The following is a 20285-nucleotide window of genomic DNA, read 5'->3' on the forward strand; positions in this document are numbered from 1 at the left end:
CTCCATGAAATACCAACCAAACTCTGACCCCTTGGGGAGACAGAGACTAATAAGTAGTTTCTGAAATGTATATGAAAATAAAAGAATTGAGAATAGTAATGACTCTTGAAGAAGAATAAAGTTGGAGCAAACTACTTGAACAGGTACTTCATAAGAGAGGCCAATAAGTATGTAAAAGATGCGCAGCTTTACTAGTCATCAGGAAAGTGGAAAACGTAATTATTATGAGAAGCCACTGTAGACCCATCAGGATGGCTAATATTAAAAACATTGACAAAAAACAAGCGTTGGTGAGTGTGTGGAGTCACTGAAACTCTTATACATTGCACATGGAAATGTAAATTGCTACAGCCGCTTAGGAAAATTAGTATCCACTAAAATTGAACATAAGCATGGCCAGCAACTCCTAGGTAACAGCCAGCAGAAACATGCACTTATGTGCATCCAAAAACATGTGTCTACAACAATGAACATTTTTCATCAATCACCCCAATGTCCATAAAAAATGAACACATTGGTGTTGATACACCAATTAAGTGAACCAAGTATTGCTACACACAATATAAAGGGAACTTACAAACATAATATTCAGTGAAAGAAGCTGGACCTACCAGATTATACCTTATAGTGAGTGATTCCATTCATATAGGTTCAAAACCAGACAAAACTAAGCTTATGATATTAAAAGTCAGGATACTGTTTAGGGCACAAAGAGAGCTTCTAATTTTTGGTCTGGGGGTGTTCACTGTCATCAAGCTTATTTGTGCACTTTTCTGTATAATGCTATGTTTTGAAAGACTTAAGTTAAAAAGTGAATGATGTCTTTCTCTAGAGTGTGAAATAATGAATCTTAGTACATGGGTAGCCAACATTAATTAGCTCCCTTCCTTATATCTGTTTGATATTCCCTGTTCCTTAGGGTAGTGTTGGAGTATGATACCAGGATGAGCTCCCCCTACACCTGGATCTGTACTTCAACAGGTCACTTGGGAATTGGGGAACACTTGCAAGAAGTGCAGTTTACATTAGCAAATTCATCCAAGGAATGGTGGCCACCTGGCCTCAGTGTGTTTAGGAAACGAAAGGATTCTGGGCAGGAGCGCTGACAGTGGTGAAATGGAGAACCATCTGTTCATGCTGAGGTAGAGTAGCCACAGGGTGCCCTGTGAAAGCAGCAGTTGGAGCCGGATTGGACCGCTCAGGTGCTACTTACTGTGCGCTGGACTCAGGGGCATAGGCCCAAGGGTGGGAAAGAGGGAGGTGGAAGGCTACGGGGCTGGGGGAAGGTCATTGGTCCACCCCCGATAGCAACACTGTGACCCTTACATTTCTTTTTCTTTTCTTGCTTCTTTCTGCGAGAGGTCCTCAATCTAATTACCTAATTCAGGAATCAGTATTTTACCTTTATCTATTCTATGATCTGCCTAATCTCTTGGGTTCTTTATTTCATCTATTATATTTTGCATACCTAATGGTTCTATTTGGTTTTTATTATTTTCATTCCCATATAATACTTCTAAAAATCTTCTCTTTTAGTATATTTACTACATTTATTTTAACTTATTGGTGCAACTATTCTAACAACTCTGCATCCAATGACATCTAATCCATTTTGTCGATTTCCTTGTTAAGTAGTTTGGTACAAGGATGTCCCATTATTTTGGCCTGTGAGCTCAGGTTCCCCGGGAGGGACTTGATTCTTTGGTGGGGCAGTGCCAAAAGCCAGATCCTAGTTGATGCCAGCCAGGTGGACTCCAAGGGAGTGGAGGAAACGAGTGCTAGTGTGGACAGCCCCAGACACCAGAAAATCATGTTTAAACACTTCCGGTTAGTATCACTCTCCCAAGCAAAGCAACTCTTCAGGTCAGGGCTTTACCTTCAGCAACCCAGAAGGAATCAGTTTAGGAGAGGCACTTCTATTCAGTACATCACTGCCTTCGAGTGTTTGGAGGAAAGAGGGTAGGGTAATGAATGACTGAGGCTGAACAGTCCCTAATTCATCCTCCTGTCTGCCTTGATTTTCTCTCTGTGGACTCCTGCACTATGGCCATTGGCAACTGTGTGTCTGGGGTGGGGTAGAGGAGGCAGAGTGTAGCTCAATATCCATCTATCTATCATCTATCATCTTTCCCCCCCTTAATTGTCTTGTACAATTATTTTCACACATGGGCACACGCACACATTTGTAGGTTCAAAATAGCCTTTTCCCAGGGTTGCTTGCAGGCTTTTCCTGCTCTATTCTAGGACCCACGATGTTTCTCTCTTTAGTTCCTCTAAGGTTGATCTTGATGGAAAGAGCCATGGGTTGGTGCTAAATTAACATCTTGGCAGGAACTCTAGGACTTGTATAATATTTTGTATAATGCCAAAAGTGCTGATGCTCCTAAAACTACTTTGGTACATTTTCTGACTTTTTCCCTTCTGCATTGGTTCATCTGAGTTCTCGATTTTAATTTTGGTTTTGTATATGCTTTGAAAGCCTCTCCAGTCTTTAGTTTTCCAAACTTCTTGGTTTGTGCTTTGATGGAACAAACCTCTAACTATTTTTAGGGGGGAAATTTCACTTATCACCAAGTTATTAGTTTTCCTTTAAGCCTGAAAGGGTAGAGTCCACTGAGGTTCTTCTGACAAAAGACTCAAGACCTTTTATATATGGAAGAGAGTTTCCAATTTGAATATAGTTACTTCGGCAATAAACTAACATGAAATGTGTTCAAATTAAAGTCTCCAATACACGGGGGGGGAGAAACCTTAAAGCTTTGAGGTTTGATATTCCCACTGGGACTTTTTCTAAATCATCTTCAAGCATCCTTTAGAACACAAGATGGTCAGAAATATAACTTTTCATGAAGGGGGTCTCTGTTAACAAGTGTATGTGGTAGCGAATGTTTGGACCTTCATTTATCTATAAAGTCTAAGAATTCACCCACCATGATATCCTGACACCCACTACCCTCTTCTTCTGAACCAGCCTTGTCAGGGTCACTGATGATGTACAATGTACTGTCTATAGCTTACCAATGAACAGTTTAGTCATCACTTCGCTGTACACCTTAGCAGGCATCTGACAATGTTGGCTCATCCCACCATGAGCCATCCACTTCCCTGGGCTCCCGGAGTCACTCATCCTCTCTCTCCCCTTACCCCCTCTGTCTCCCTACCTACTTTTCTGTCTGTTCTAAGCCTTCTTTGCAGGCCTTCACATTTCACTTCATTTTCCTCTCCCTTGGTGGAGACATTCCTCAGCCTTTGTTCTCAACAGGATGTTCTCTTCGCATTTTTCTACAGTCTCCCTGGATGAACTCCATTCCCATTTTTCCATCCTAAATCTTTCTCTTGAACTCTAGCCACATACTGTGTAAATCTCCCTGTCCCTCTCCTACCACGTCCAGTCAATCACAGTGTCTTGTTCACTTTCTTTTTATTGTGGTAAAAATACATCACATAAATTTTAGCATTTTAAGTGTCTCTCTCTCTCACATTGATGTCCATCTCTCTCTCCCCCCTTCCTTCCCTCCTTTCCATTCTCTCTAAAAATCAATCAATACATAATTTACGGATTTACCTGGGAACTCTTTCAAATGGGATCTGTAGGTACTAAACAGCCTGGTGCATGGAAAGGCCACAGTCCTGGGAGTCAGGCTGTTTTGGCACTGGGAAGCCTTGGGGAAGTTATTTCGTTTCGAGCTTCACTTTCTTCAGCATAAGCAATACAGACCCACCTCTCAGAGTTGTTGTGAGGACAGTGAGCTAACTGTGAACACATTGGAATGTGGTAGGGACCTGTGTGAGCGGGTCCTTCCTGCCCACATTATTACATCCATTCCCTTTGGTCACTACATTATCCAAGTCTCCTCAACTTTTCCTGCAAAAGACCTCAGCTCCCACCCGCTTTGGGGGTCATAATTGCCCCAGAACTACATCTTTAGTTCTGGCCCAGCCCTACTCTGCTACGAGGCCTTACTGGTCTCAAGCTTCTGGACGGTCAGGAGAAAGGGGGTGCTTTGGAGAAACATGGCTGTGGGGAAAGTGAAAATACTTAGGAGGGAGAATCACTGTCTAGGCCAGCCATGTGTTGGTGACCTCTGCCAGCACATGTGGTTGAAGTCACCGTGAAGTTGGAAGCTGCATGTCTTGGCCTGTAGGTCTTGGTCCATAGAAATCACGACCAGCCTTCTCTGAGAGACACAAGGATATTGATGCTGAGGCTCATGCTCATGGACACTGTGGCTGGTCAGCCTTTTATGCTAAAATTTTACTAGGAGACTGGGTTACAGTAGGGACGAGTTTTAGCAAAGAGCCTCATCAGTGCTTTCACAGACTTTCTTTCAAATCCAAGCAACTTGTTTACAATATCTACCTTTTAGGCAAAAACATATTTTCTGTTTTCTTTTTACTTTTTTCAATAACAACAAATTTAAAAATAAAATTTACATAACCATGTTTTGATGTTTCTTAAAAACAATGTTTGTCATTAGACAAAATGAAGTGAAACCTGGTCACAAGTTTCCTAGGAGTGCTGGGCAAGCCAGGCGAGCCCAGCACCGAGCCAGGTCTTCTCTAAGGCCCAGAACAAGCTTGGTATTAAAATTAGGACAAACAAACTGAAAACTGTGCTTTTGGACAACACTGGGGTGCGAGGAAGTCTGCAGTGGGCAGGTGAATCGAAAGGACATTTTCCCTTTTCTTTCACCAAAATGCCATCGCCTGATCCTGCCCAGTTGTAGCAACCAGCGACACTCCCAGCCGGTTTCCGGGGAGCCCTTAGCAGCTGCCATCAGCCTTCTACAAATCAAAAGAAAGGAGGCAGAATCAACTTTCCCCAGGTCTGAGGTGCAAGTGGGGCGAAAAGCGGAGGCTTGGTTCTCGGCTGCCACCTCCTCACTCCCCCGGGACAGTCGGGGCGGCTGATCTCGCAATTCCAGCCTCAACCCAGGGGCTGGAGGCACTGGGGAGAGAGACCCGTGGGCGCGCGGGAAACTGGGGCGTCCGGGGAGGGCTAGGACACTGGGGGTTCCGCCCAGAAATCCCTCCCTGGGTTGGGACGAGTACTGCCAATCTCAAAAAAACCACAAAACCAAAAAACTAATCAGAAAACACAAAGATAACAAAGACCACCCCCACTCCCCACCAATCACCCCACCCGAATCCACCAAAGGTAACCAAGGCTGCTGTTCTAGCAGGAGTGGGGGTTAGGTCCCCAGAAACGAAACTGTTGGGCTGTACCTCTGTTTCCTGGGCGGCGTCCGTTCCGGGAAGTGTCCTCGCCAAGTTCAGTAGATAGAAGGACCTCGCCCTGCAGAGTTGAGGCCAGGAGGCTGCTTCTCTTGCTCCCGGCAGAGTTAAGGCCAGGAGGCTGCTTCTCTTGCTCCCGGCAGAGTTAAGGCCAGGAGGCTGCTTCTCTTGCTCCCGGCAGAGTTAAGGCCAGGAGGCTGCTTCTCTTGCTCCCGGCAGAGTTGAGGCCAGGAGGCTGCTTCTCTTGCTCCCGGCAGAGTTGAGGCCAGGAGGCTGCTTCTCTTGCTCCCGGCAGAGTTGAGGCCAGGAGGCTGCTTCTCTTGCTCCCGGCAGAGTTGAGGCCAGGAGGCTGCTTCTCTTGCTCCGGGACGGAGGCGCGCTGCTGCGGAGAAACCTTCACAGGTAATGAGCCCCCCGCGCGCCTTTTGCGCAGGTCCTCCAAAAGCTCCTTCCCCCCCTCCCCAGGTTCTCGCTGGCCCCCCGAAAGCGGAGTGCAGCAGCCGCAGCCCCGGGAGCTCCTTTCCCGCCGGGGAGACTCTCAGAAGTAGGAAACGTCCAGCAGATGGGCCGCGAAGGAGCCGGGAGCGGGAAGGTTTGGGACACATGGCGTCCTGGGGAGGGAGGAGGGGCGCCCAGCCGCACAGCCCAAATCTTACCAACCCGAGCCTGGTAAAATTTCCCCACGGTTCAGGAGCTCAAAGAACTTTAAAGGGAGCAGCTACATCAGGTACCGAGGCTCCCGAAAGTGAAGCCAGTGAGGGTGTGGCCTGGGGACTAATTGGGTCCGTGTCCAGTTCATTACAAGAGGCTGTGTTCGGCCACTGCCTGTAAGCCCCTGGCTTGGGACATCAGTCGTGAAACTAACAGTCGCCCCCCCCCCCCCCTCCAGTATAGCCCCCGACGCGCGGTAGTAGAGCTCCCGGAGGCGCTGTTGGCCGCGGCTCTGCTACAGTGATTCCGCTCCCTGCCCCCACTTTTTTTTCAGGTCTTTTAAAAAGCAATCTTTTTTAAAAAATGACTTTAAAGAGAGAGAATGGGACACACACACACACACACACACACACACACACACCCCATTTGTTATTCCACTTCTTTATGCATTCATTGGTCCATTCTTGCATGCGCCCTGATGGGGGATGGAAGCGGCAACCTTGGCGTGCGCACTGGGACAGCGCTCTAACCGAGGAGCAGGGGCCAGCGCTCTGGTCCACTCTTGCACAGTACCGTCTAGGGGCCAGAAAGGAATCCTTGAGCCCCCGCGGGCTGGCGTGGCTCAGCGGTTAGCACCCACCTAGGATCCGGGACATTCCGGGTCAGGGCACACGCCCCGGTTGCAGGCTCCATCCCCAGCAGGGGAGTAATGAGGTCTCATGATTGATGTTTCTCTCGCTCTCTCCCTTTCTCCGGGCTCCCTTCCTCTCTCTGAAATCAATATTTTAAAAAAAAAGAAGAAGAAGAAAGAAAGGAATCCTTGAAGACTAGTGTGGTAGGGAGGCCGTGCAGCACGGCCTGCGGGAAGTTGGTCGGGGTCTGCGGGTTCATCCGCGCCCCTGGTGGTCTCAGGGCGGAGCCCCTGGGAGGAAATGGGTGCGGTCGCTGCTGTTTCTGGGGCCCGGGAGAATTGGGCGAGGCTTCGCCTTCCTTTGGGGGGGGGGGGGGGGGGGAACGAAACTGATAACACTGGAATGTGTGAGGGGCGGAGGTGAGAGTTCCTGTGGCCAGAAGAGCAGGAAAGAGAAACAGTGAAGAACAGCATCCTGTGTCAGAAATGTTTTTTTCGACAACTTTTTATTTATTTCTACAACTTTTCTTGGATTTCTACCTAGGTATTATGTCTGAAAATAATGATAATTTGGTTTGATCTTTTCTGTCTTATAAATCTTTCTTTTCTTGTCCCATTGTATTGTTAGGACCTACAATATAGTTTTTTTTTCTTTTTAACTTTATTGTTGAGAGTATTACAGATGTGTACCCCCCACCCAGCCCTTTTGCCCCTTGCCCCTCTCCACCTGGTTCCCAGGTCTTCACCACACTAGACTCTTCAATTCTTTTGTTTCAATAAGAAAATGAGCCCGGCTGGGGGTGGCTCAGCGGGTGAGCATGGACCTAGGATCCAGGGGATCGAGGTTCAATTCCTGGTCAGGGCACATGCCCAGTTTGCGGGCTAGGCAGCCGATCAATGACTCTCTCATCATTGATGTTTCTATCTCTCTCCCCCTCCTTTCCTCTCTCTGAAATTAATAAAGATATGTTTAAAAAAAAAAAGCAGATGAGCTCCCTGGTCTCGTTTCAGTTAGTTAGAGCATCATGCTGATACCCCACGGTTGTGGGTTCTATTCCCGGTCAGGGCACATACAAGAAGCAACCAAGGAATGCATAAATAAGTGAAACACTGAGTCTCACTCCCCTCCCAAAATCAATAAATAAAAGAAAAAGAAAAAAGAAAACGAGCAATCACAAGTTTTAGTACTTTCTTGCAAGTGGAAGACAACTGAAATGTGATGATCTGTTCCTAGCCCCACCTCCTAATACCATCCCAATGGAGGTTAGGGTTTCAATGTACCAGTTCTGGGGGACATAAACATACAGTCCATCACTGACCTTTTGTGTCTGGCTCTTTTACTTACCATAGTGTTCATCTGTGTTGAAGCATGTATCAGTACTTTATTCCTTTTTATGGCTGAATAATATTCTATTGTATGAATATAGCACAATTTGTTTATCCATACATCTGTTGATAGACATTTGAGTTGTTTCTACCTTTTGGCTATTGTGAACAGTGCTGCTATGAACATTCATGACTTACTTGAGTTTCAAGGATTCATTTGATTGCCTGCTTCCAATTCTGTTTGGTATATACTTAGGAGTGGAATTGTTGGGACATACGGTAATTCTATGTTCAGCTTTTTGAAGAACTTCCAAACTATTTTCCACAATGGCCACAATGTTTTATATTCCTACCAGCAATGTATGTGGATTCCAGTCTCTCTACATCCTCACCAACGTGTTTGTTTGTTTTTACTATTATTATTATTACTATCCAAGTCGGTGTGAAGTGATGTATCATTGTGCTTTTGATTTACATGTCCTTAAGGACTAATGATGTTGAGCATCTTCTCATGTGTTTATTGATCATTTGTATTTCTTCTTTGGAGAAATGTGTCTTCAAGTCCTTTGTTCATTGTAGAAACTGGATTGTTTGTCTTTTTGTTGTTGAGTTAGCCTAATTGTGAAAGATATTCTCACTGAGCATCGAACTCTTGGTTGACAGTGCGTTTCTTCTTTCAGTGGTTTAAAGATGTTGATCCGCTATCTTCTCACTTGCTTTGTTTCTGACAAAAAAAGCTAATGTTATTTTTTTTTTGTTTCTCTATATGTTGTATACCTTGTTCCTTTGGTTGCTTTTAAGATTTTCTCTTTATTACTAGTTTTGAGTAAATTAATTGTGACGAGCTTGGTGTAGTGTTCTTCATGTTTCTTGTGCTTGTTGAATATCTTGGATTTTGATCTTGATTTTGTATAGGTTAAGTCAAATTTGGAAAATTTCTGGCCATTATTTCTTCAGAAATATTTTAGTTGTTTCAGACTGGAGAGTAATCTAGTCCCTGATATTCTCTTCTGACTGGAAGAGGAAGTCTTATGTATGTAGTTCTGTAAAAGATAATAAGAATCCCCATCTACATACCCTCATCTACTTTTCCTGCTCTTGCCTCCTTGGCTTTTACTTTTGGCATTTAACTATATATTTATAAACATGCTTATGCTCTCCCTAACCTTCCCCCTCCCCAAGTTTTAGATATTGTCTGTTTCTGGAGATAAAGGTATTGATCTCTCATACTTCTTTCCCTACACTTTCTCTCCCCACATCCTAAAAGTACAATTATATCATCATTTCTGATCATAACAATATTTAGAGTTTATATTATTATGACTGTCATTTTATTTATAGCTGTGCCATCTAATGCCTTATGATTATATTTTATTTCCCATATTTTTATTTTAAGCTCAATTATTGTCTTATATCTGTATTTGCATATTTTCCGAAATCCCTATTACTAATTTATTCTCAAAATCTCCACCTCTCCTTTGGCTAACTTATTAAATCCCACCAGTCGTATAGTCTCAGGTGCCACCCACTGGAGCTTGCTGCAATTTTGTTCCAGTTTTGGCTCGTGATCCTTTAGGCCTGTCCTACACCTTTCATTCTGGGCTCTGTCTTCACACTCATCTAGGGGAATGTGTTTGCTTCTCTCTTGGTTTTCATCTTTTGTTCCCTGTATCCAGGTATTTGAGGAAGACAGTGTGTATGGGTGGGGGCTAGGGGGTGAGGGAGGACAGAGCCAGGACACTGCCCAGATAGCATGACATCTTCTTGGTTCACAATGAAGTCTCTCATGATAGAGGGTTTTGCAATTATTTGTGAGTTGGTTTAGTTGCTCTTTTTTCTTCCTCAGCTGTCACAAGTTGGCCAAAGATGGGCAGTTGCAAGGATGTGTGTCACTCACACCCGCTTTCAGTCCCGCAATGTGGTTGCAAAGATGATGTGTCTGCATGCTCTCATTCAGCGTTCCCTCTTCTGAGATTCTTTGTTGTCAGTTGAAGTTTAGGAAATGTCGGAAACCCACCTGAAACTGACATCCTGGTTGTTCCAAACAAACAGTCAATAATTTGTTTGTTAGTTGCAAAATATAAATATATATAATAATTATTATATATATTTTTATGTAAATATATTATACATAATAATAAATTATATATAAAAATTTTTTTTCACAAGATGGGAAATGCTTGGACCAGAAGGAGCTAAAGGATCTGTTTCATAGCAACAGTGATAAATTGCCAGCTCAATCATATTTGCTCCTTCACAAAAGTAGACTATAAAATAATATAAGAATTGCCCATGTATCAGTGAGAGGAGAAAAAAAAAGTACCAGGAATAACAATAAATATCACTATACCTCAAAGATATATTTTGACCATGAAATCTTTTCCATTGCCTTGCAGCTCCTATCCATGTGTATCTTTGTAATGCTTCCTATTTTTTGCAGGTATCTTGAGAGACCTTGTCATTTAGAGAACTTGGCAGAAACAGTCACTAAAATCATAGCATAAAAATAGCCTCATATATTCAAGTCATTTCTTTAACCTAAAAATACTTATTTTTCATGTTTTTCCAAAAAACAGATGTGGTTAGTTTTATGTCCTAACTTTGTTAACAGTGTTCTTTGTTATTGAAGTCAATCTGTTATTTAAGTCAATCTATCTGTTTTCAGTTACAATAAAGTATAATTAGTATATACAGAAATATTTACTGTCCGCTATGAATATGATTAATTAGACCGAATACACATAAGTTTGTCTTTGCGTGCTATAAATCATATTCGATTTCAACAAATGGCACTACATAAACCCTAGTAAACTAAATGCTTTTTGACTTATCATTACTAAATAATTGAATAAAGAGAAGAACTAGGTAAATGATGTAAAAAAGATAGGTAACATCACTCTTATCAAAATAAAAGTTGTTTTGAAATTGAAAAACAACAAAAAAATAGCCTCTTGCTCATTTCTGTAGCGGCAGTGGGCTTCCAGCAGTCGTATCTCCTCAACCTGTTGTAGACCCTTCACGTATGAATCTCACCTCAAGCTCAGTGGAAATAAATAAAATAACTTGCTTCAAAAAAATGGCCCTAAACTGTCGATTTCCTCCTGCCCCTGTTCGTGTCCTATTCCAATGGTTCCATTTTCCTGTTTTTTAGGAGAACAGCTCAGGGTAAGAACAGGAAAAGTGCCGAGAAGATGAGTCTCAAGGTTGATTTGGAAACGAACTTTGCCGAGTGTGTTTTAAATGTAGGAAAAGTCACCCTCGGGGATAAACAAAGGGCACAAATGGACCCTGGCCTGCAGAGCAGACAGGCTACAATCATCTTTCGTGCAGTATGCGCTCTGCTGAATTCTGGCGGAGGAGTGGTCAAGATTGAGATTGAGAACGAAGACTACAGTTATAAAAGGGATGGGGTAGGATTGAAATGGAAACCAATTTTCAGAGGCTATTTAGATGAGATGCAACAGGATGACCAAGACCTCTTTTATATTTTTGTGAAATCGTGGAATGCAGAGGCCTCTGGTGTACGGTTTGCTACTTTGTCTTCCAATTTGTACCAAAGAGATAAAACATCTACTAATGTCCTGACGTCTCAGGAAGCACTGGAATTCCTCAAAGAGAAGATTCAGTCTCTTAAGAACATTCATGATCCCAGTTTAAGTACACGGAATTTCCAGGAAGGTGTACAAAACGAAGGTAACATAATGGCCTCAGCTGAGGCTTTATTTGATAGAACTAGCCTTCGGTACCTGGAAAAGCTCAAATTTACCAGGTCCACGCATGTTGAATTTAAAATGTTCTCAGAGAAGGTATTAGAGTGCTTCGACAAGGCTATCCCCCGTTGTGTGTCTGCGTTTGCAAACACTGAAGGAGGGTACATATTTTGGGGGGTGCATGAAGAGACCCTTGAAGTCATTGGATGTGAGAAAGAGAAAATGGATGATCTTACCACTTTGAAGGACTATATTGGTGGCTGTATTAGGAAGTTACCTGTCTATCATTTCTGTACCCAGAAGTGTGAGATAAAATATGCCCTCAAATTCCTTGAAGTATACAATCAGGGGGCCCTCCATGGATATGTCTGTGCAGTCAAGGTGGAACCGTTCTGCTGTGTGGTGTTTGCCAAAAAGCCTTGTGCCTGGACGGTGAAGGACAACTGCGTGAGACAGCTGGACACAAAGGAATGGGTAACCTGGATGACAGAAGCCGACCCAGGTCAGGGAGCAGAATCCATAATAACTGTAATGTTGCTGGGGGGTGGGTAATGGGAGGGAGGAAAGGGAGGTATTGTTTTAAAATCTTGGGAAAGAGAGGTAATCTCTGAGGTGCAGATATCTGATTTATTAATTCCTATAGATGCAGTTGGTGGGCACTGCCCTTCTTTCCCTCTGCCCATTTTAAATATCCTGCATCCAGCAGATGCCCTAGGCTAGTTGAACCACTGGAGGGTGGTGTACAGGGCTGTTTGACCTAGCAGTTTCTATCTTCACATCCTTTCTTGTGTTCATAATCAGTTCTCTTCCTTTCTGACTATAAAGTCACATTTAATTATTCAGGAAATTCCTTTTCATATGTCCTCTTTAACTTATTGCCACTTTCCTCTGCCTTCCCATTATATATGGTCCCCTGGAGTAAATAGTCTCCCTTTCTTATTGCCCCACTTACATTTTTGAGCTAAAAGATGACCAAACAGCCTTGGTCCCTGTGGTCCAGTTGGTTGGAGTGTTGTCCTGTACACCAGAAAGCTGCAAGTTTGATTCCCCATCAGGGCACGTACCCAGGTTGTGGGCTTATCCCCACGCAGGAGGCAACCCATTGATTCACTCTCACACTGATGTTTCTCTCTCCCCCTCTGCCTTCCTCTCTTTCTCTCACTAAAATAAATAGAAAGCATATCCTTGGGTGAGGATTAGAAAGAAATTAAATGATTACTAAACCATGGTTGTCCGTCTCCTTTGCCACTTGTCCTTTTTGAGAGCCAATCCCCTCCTCGCCCCAGGATATCAGTAGATTTTTCTAAGCTGACTTGGGATGTAAATCAAATATCTGTGGGCCAAGAATTCAAGTTCTAAGACTAAGTGAAAGGCCCTGAAACACAGCTCAGCTATAAGTTGAGGGTCAGCCTTTTTGCATATTGAACCCTTGGTTCTTGTTTCTGAAGATCCTTCCAGATGTCCTGAGATGGTCCTTGAGCGGAGCTTGTCATCCACCACACCCCACAGCAGGAGTGTGTACACTCATAGGAATTTGGAATGTCTGAAAGAACAGCAGAAACGTTACTTTCCAGGTAATTCATCATCAGTGGTTGCTTTGGAACAGGTTGGTGGTTCATCCATACAGAAAAAAATAGAATTGGACTCTTATTTTATGTTATAGAAAAAAATCAATTCTAGAAGGTTTAGGACATAAATGACAGAAACAAATCTTTTGAACTTTTATTAGAAAATGTATGTGAATAATTTTGTGTCTTTCATATAGGAAAGAATTTCCTAAACCAGACATAAAAGCATTAAACTTAAACAAAAAAGCCGATAAATTTTGTTATGTTAAAATCAAGAACTTCTGCTTGTCAAAAGAGTGAAAAGATTTAACTGCGATCTTGAAAGATATTTGCAATCCATGTAGCTGACAAAAGATGGCATCAAGAATATATAAAGAACTTACATAATTTTTCAAAAGAACAAACAACCCAATAGAAAAATGGGAAATAGTTATAAAGATGAATTTCTCAGAAAACACATATGCCCAATAAAGTTATGAAGAGATGTTCAACCCATAGCAGGTGTTGGACAGGTTGTGGGTTGTTAAGTTTTAGCTGTTTTTATTGTGAAATATACTATATATACAGAAAGTACACAGAACAGCAATATAACTTAATAAATAATTATACAGTGAAGCCTGTGTAACCACCACCAAGGTCAAAACTTGCAAACACCCCTGCTATCACTTCTTTACACTTGTAAGCTTAGGTGAACCTTGCCAAATTGTAATTCAAAACATACCAGAATAACTTTCCCCAAATGATATTATCATGGCATTTCTCTTCTAGAAGAAGCTTAGTATCATTTTGTTCCACAAAAAAGAAAAGAATAAAATGGTATTATTTTGATGGCAATTACATAAAATTGGTAAAGTAATTTAGGAAGAACTGTCATTTTTACAACAGTAAATTTTGCTGAACATGGAATGCTTGGCCATTTATTCAAGTTTTCTTTGACCATATTTCATCAAATTTAAGAAAATAATAGTGTGTTATTCCTTTATTTACCACTAAAAATATTGTCTATTAAACTATAGGATATATCTTAATTTAAGAGATATTAAGCCCTGTCCAGGTAGCTCAGTTGGTTAGAGCGTTGTACTGATACGCCAAGGTTGCAGGTTCGATCCCGGTCAGGGCACATACAAGACTCAGCCAGGGAATTCATGCATAAGTGAAACAGGAAGTCGATGTTTCTCTCTTCCTCTCTCGCTCTAAAATCAATAAAAAATTCTCTTTAAGAATAAAAGATATGAAAGTACATTTATAATCAGTAAAATATGGTATATCTCTTAATGGTTTCAAAGTTTTATCTATATTTTCACCATATATGTTACATGTTATTCCTAGAATGAAATCTTTATATGATGATAATTTCTAATTTTGAATTACTGGCATGTAAGAAAGCTCAGAGTTTTAAAGTATGCCATTTCCAAACATTTTACTTAGTACTTTTATTAATGCAAAAGCAAAGGTCATTTGTAACTAACTTTTCCTATATTTATATAGATTATTTTTTTTACTTGTCTCAGTTCATTGGCCAAAAATTCCAGAATGATGTTAAATTGAAGTCGTAGTAGGAGGTACCCTTAGTTTGGTCCACTTCTATAGAAAATAACTCTAGTATTTCTCTGAGCCCAGACAAACTTTACTGGTGTGTCCAGTTGCTTGCTGGAGAGCTTGATGTACAACATGTATCCGAAGCTGTGCATTTCCAAAGCCAATCTCCCACTCTGACAATTTTCTATTTCTTCTTTTTACTCTGCATATTATTCTGTATTTTCTTTTCACATTATCTCCATCAGTTGGTGAGTCTATACTCCATCCAGCCAAGCACAGAAATCTGGATTCATCCTTGTCTTCCCTCCACGTGGAATTAAAAAATCAAATTTTGTGTGTTTTATTATTTTCTGAGAAGAGGTTCATAGTTTTGGTTAGGTTTCAAGTTTGGGCTTGTGACCCCAAAAGGTGAACCTTTTATATACATACAGGAAAAACCAAAATGCTTTTTAAAAAGCACTTTAAATAATTAATTTTTTTTAAAAATATATCTTTATTGATTTCAGAGAGAGAAAGGGAGAGGGAGAGAGACAGAAACATCAATGGTGAGAGAGTCATTGATTGGCTGCAGCCCGCAACCCGGGCATGTGCCCTGACCGGGAATCGAACCCTGATCGCCTGGATCCCAGGTCGATGCTTAACCGCTGAGCCACGCCCAGCCGGGCAATAATTAATTTTTAAAAATTACAAATATAAAATGAACTTTTTTGGTAAACAGACTAAAGGTTTTTAAAATATGTATAGCTTTGTATGCCCACCACAGTCAAGATACAGAACAATTTCATCACCAAAAAAAGGCTCCTGCCATGGACGGTGTGACTCAGTGGTTAGAGCTTTGGGCCAACACACCGAAGGATCAAGGGTTTGACTCCCGGTCAAGGGCAACTACCTGGGTTGTAGGTTGGATCCTAGCTCTGACCGGGTTACGTGTAGGAGGCAATCAATGGATGTGTCTCTCTCACATCGATGTTTCTCTCTCTTCCTTCCCCTCCCTCCCTCCCTCTCCCCCCTCCCCTCTTTCTAAAAAAATCAATGGAAAAAATATGTTCGGGAGAGAATTAACAACAAAAAGGCTCCTTTATGCTGCCCCTTTGTAGTCAAAATCTCCTCCAGCCCCTAACCCCTAGCAGCCATCGATGTTCTCTGTCCCTGTGGGGGTTTTTTTGTTTTTTGTTTTTGTTTTTAATATATCTTTATTGATTTCAGAGAGAGGAAAGGAGAGGGAGAGAGAGAGATAGAAACATCAATGATGAGAGAGTCATTGATCAAGCCCGCAGCCCGGGCATGTGCCCTGACCGGGAATCGAACCCCGATCGCCTGGATCCTAGGTAGATGCTCAACCGCTGAGCCACGCCCGGCCGGGCATCTATCCCTGTGATTTTGTCTTTCACTGAATACCATGTAGGTGAAGTCATACAGTATATAACATTTGCCAAGTATTTCCCCCCAGCTTTATGGAGCTGTAACTGATAACACCATGTATAAGGTGTGTGACATGATTTCATACATGTATATATTGTGAAATGATTACCACAGTAAGATTAATTAACGTAGCCATCACCTCACATGATTACCATTTGTGTGTATGTGTTGAGAATATCTAAGATCTCTCTTAACCACCTTCAAGAATATAACGATTCAGTGCAGTATTGTTAGCTGCAGTCGGCACTGCCAGGTGTTACGATGGCAGGAGGATGCCTTCCTCCCCGTCTCCCCTTTTTTGCTTTTCGCTTTAGACATCAGCAACACAATCCGCCTGGAGCTGCCTGAGCGGATCTTGCTGTTCCTTGCCTCGTGCTTCCTTTCTGTATCCCCTTTGCCCATCTCCAGTCTCCCTTCCGCTGGCTGTCAGTCATCCTGTAAGCAGCAGCTCCGGTGTCCCCTTCCTCAAAGACTTTCCTATTCTCCTCTCCTGAGCTGCGCCTCTCCCTGGTGTTCACATAATGCTTTGCGTATTTCTTCCCCATTAATTTACCACACTGTGTCGTAATTATTGTTCGTCTCTTTTTATGCCTGTTGTTTATCGGTTCCATTGGACTGGAGTTGTTACTAATGCATAACCTAGTCCTAAGGCATGGTAGATCCAAGGGTGGGTTGACTCTGTTACATACAACGATGATTACAAGCTTGTCTGCGAATTCTCTAATTTATTCCAATTCTTTCCCGGTCCAGTATCACCAGACGTGCTATATATACCACAAAGCCTCTTCAAGGAACTGTTCTCGCAACATAAAGGACTCAGAAAATTAATAAATAAGCAAATGCGCTCTGTCTCCCAAGGAATGTTGATATTTTCTCGAAGCTGGGCTGTGGATGTCGGTCTGCAAGAGAAGCAGGGAGTCGTCTGTGACGCTCTCCTACTTTCCCCGAACAAAATCCCCGTCCTCTACACCATCTTCAGGGAGCACAGTGACGGCTGGAAGGACTATTGTTTGAATGTTGCCCGTACCTTGAAGCAGAAGCTGGTGAACACAGGCGGCTACACTGGAAAACTGTGCATCATTCCCTCGGCCTTCCTGCTGAATCCTGACACAACAGCAGATTCCCTTAGTGATTCGACATTGCCGTGTTACCCTGAGTCCTATAAACTGAAAACGACACAGGACATGGAGGCTCTGTTGCAGTCCCTTGTGATAGTTTTGTGTGGGTTCACATCTTTTTTAAGTGAAGAGCTGGGCTCTGAGGTTTTGAACCTACTAACAGATAAACAATATGAGCTGCTTTCAGTGAACCTTCGCGAGACCAGGAAGCTGTTTGTGCATGGCTTACCTGGATCAGGGAAGACCATCCTGGCTCTTAAGATCATGGAAAAGATCAGGAATGTGTTTCACTGTCAACCAGGTCACATTCTTTACATCTGTGAGAACAAGCCCCTGCAAGAATTCGTGAGGTATGCAGCCTGACTGTTTTCACTTTTTTTTCTTGAGTAAGTTTGACTGGTGTGGCTTTAGGTTTACATGCTCAAATTCATATTGTATTTACTGTGTCAAGGTGAGTTTAAGAGTAAAATTGACTTCCTTTATTTGATTGGGGAAACTTAACTGTGTTTCTTACATTTTCAGCCGCAAAAACATCTGCGTCGCAGTGACCCGAAAAGCCTTCATGGGTAACAACTCAGACTTTGAAACGATTCAACACATAATCATTGATGAAGCTCAGAATTTCCGCGATGAAGGTGGCAGTTGGTACAAGAAGGCAGAAACCATCACTCAGAGAGAAAACGATAACCCTGGAATTCTCTGGACCTTTCTGGACTACTTTCAAACTAGCCACACGGATGTCAGTGGCCTCCCCGATATCAAAAAACAGTATCCAAGAAAAGAGCTCACCAGAGTGGTCCGCAATGCAGAGCCAATAGCTAACTACCTACAAGAAATACTGCACAAGGTCAGAAATTATCCACCACCTAACATCCCTCCTGAGTTCCTGGAAATACTCCGTGAAGTCAAATGGTCTCAGGGTGTTGCAGGCAAGTTTGAGATGACAGAGAAATCGAATATGGAGGAGATGGTGAGTTTTATAGCAGAGAAATGCCATTTCCTCTTGAGGAATGGCTATTCCTGCAAGGATATTGCTGTGATTTGCAGCAATGCAAGTGAGGTACAAAGATATAAACCTAAGCTTCAAGGAGCAATGAGGAAAAGAAGTTTTGTGCTCAATGAGAAATCTGATCAGCTCATACGGATCAGAGATGCATCAGATATCACGGGCAATCACATCGTGGTGGACAGTGTTCGTCGATTTTCAGGCCTGGAAAGAAATATTGTGTTTGGGATCAATCCAGAGGCAGCTGAGACAGCTGTTTACCATAATCTTCTGCTCTGTTTGGCTTCTAGGGCAAGGAAACATCTGTATATTCTGAAGGTTTCCAACTGACAGGAAGATCCTACTCTAAGAAACAATTAAGTAGCCCTCATCTCTGGTTAACTGTGAAACAATCTGATTTAAACATTTAATCATCAAATATTTCATGAACACTCACTGTGAGCCATATACTCTTCCAGGTACTGGGAATTGGGGATAAGTTAGCAAGCCAGACAGATAAGATTTCTTTTTTTGGGCAAAGGCAAATCACAGAGTAAACCAATCAATACAAGCACAAGACATTTCAGATTGTAATAAGGGACACCAGAGTAGTAATTAGAGGGACATGAGATGCAGAAATTATGTGTGTGTGTGTGGGGGGGGGTAGGTGGGTAGATAGAAAGAGGAATCTGAAAGAAAATATAACTCAAGGGATAAATATAAACTCCCTGCAAGTGTCTCATGCTACGGAAAAACTTGAGAAGTCCATAATCCCATAAAACAAGAGTTGAAAGACAAAGCAGCCAAAAGAGATGAAGAGGGATATTGCTAGGGAAACAGACTGTGAAGCATTACAGAAGGAAATAAGTTAGAAGCAACAAGAAATAAATGGAAAACCCAATTCCTGGCTTGCAGGAAGCCTTGAGATAATCACATAAATGGAGAGAAATAACACAAATATTAAGGTAATTATAAAGAAGATGTATCTAGAGTACAGTGATCCACTAAGAATGGATATGAAGTAGAGAACTCAATAATTGGAACAGTAAAATATTCTAAAATATAATATGGAAGACATTTCTAAAGTCCTCATATAGAAATAATTCTTTTTAAAAAATATATATATCTTTATTGATTTCAGAGAGAGGACGGGAGAGGGAGAGAGAGAGTTGAAACATCAATGATGAAAGAGTCATCATTGATCAGCTGCCTCCTGCACGCCCCCGACTGGGGATTGAGCCCGCAACCCGGGCATGTGCCCTGACCGGGAATCGAACCACGATCTCCTGGATCCTAGGTCAATGTTCAACCGCTGAGCCCTGCCCAGCTGGGCAAGAAATCACTTTTATACATTGTTATGAAGTAGTTCAACTCTCTCGAGAACAATCTGGCAGTAGCTACCAAATTTTAAATGCACATATCCCTTTAGTTAGCAATTCTTTTAGGAATTTATTCTACATGTATGTTCAAACATGTGCAATGACTTCTGTACAGTTAATTGAACTTCACTTTATTTTTAATAGCAGAAGACTACAAAATAGTAAATATCCCCCTTGATGGGCTGAATTGATTAACTTATGGCCTATCAACACACTGTAATACTATGAAGTACTGATGTGGGACCAGCTTTAAGATATATGGTGAACAAAGCAATGTTTTTAAAATGGCTATCTTTGACTTATAAAATGGATATAGAGATGTGCTTATATATGCATTAAATATCTTTGGAAGTTTACTGAAAACCTGGTCATAGCGTTTGGCTCTAGGGAAGGGCAAATGAATGTGAGAGAAGACAGATGAAAAAAGACAGCTTTTGCTTTTTATGACTTTTGGATTGGTACAATGTAATAGTGTTGGTTATTTACTGATATGATTTTTGTCATGTGTGTGTGTGTACTTGTTGATATAATGGTTTTATGAATTACTTTCTTAGTTTCCTATCAACCTATACCCTGGGATAAGCCCCTCATGATCATAATGAATAATGATGGATGGTGAGTGAGGAGGTAAAATTGAAGCAATACAAAAAGTTAAAAAGAATTATATATAAAAAATCTTTGCTATCTAGTGCTAATATCTTTTCATATTTGCTTTCATATT

The 20285-nt window shown here is 42.0% G+C and overlaps 1 protein-coding gene across 1 annotated transcript; it reads left to right on the forward strand.

Annotated features, from left to right (window-relative positions):
- The first annotated feature begins 5549 nt into the window (after positions 1-5549).
- LOC107532598 (schlafen family member 5) lies at positions 5550-18848 on the forward strand. The gene is made up of 5 exons (XM_016207036.2): positions 5550-5637; positions 10995-12055; positions 13002-13127; positions 16833-17550; positions 17723-18848. Exons 2-5 carry the CDS (start codon positions 11035-11037, stop codon positions 18534-18536), a joined length of 2679 nt encoding a protein of 892 aa, XP_016062522.2. The 5' UTR covers positions 5550-5637; positions 10995-11034; the 3' UTR covers positions 18537-18848.
- The last annotated feature ends 1437 nt before the right edge of the window (positions 18849-20285 follow it).

The sequence above is a fragment of the Miniopterus natalensis genome, chromosome 17 (genome assembly GCF_054644295.1).
Source record: "Miniopterus natalensis isolate mMinNat1 chromosome 17, mMinNat1.hap1, whole genome shotgun sequence".
Lineage (NCBI taxonomy): Eukaryota > Metazoa > Chordata > Mammalia > Chiroptera > Miniopteridae > Miniopterus > Miniopterus natalensis.

Coding starts and splice junctions, on each gene's coding strand:
- LOC107532598 (XM_016207036.2), top strand. CDS start 11,035: ATGAGTCTCAAGGTTGATTTGGAAACGAACTTTGCCGAGTGTGTTTTA. Junction 13,128..16,832: donor GCAGAAACGTTACTTTCCAG/GTAATTCATCAT, acceptor TTCCCGGTCCAG/TATCACCAGACGTGCTATAT. Junction 17,551..17,722: donor CCCCTGCAAGAATTCGTGAG/GTATGCAGCCTG, acceptor TTACATTTTCAG/CCGCAAAAACATCTGCGTCG.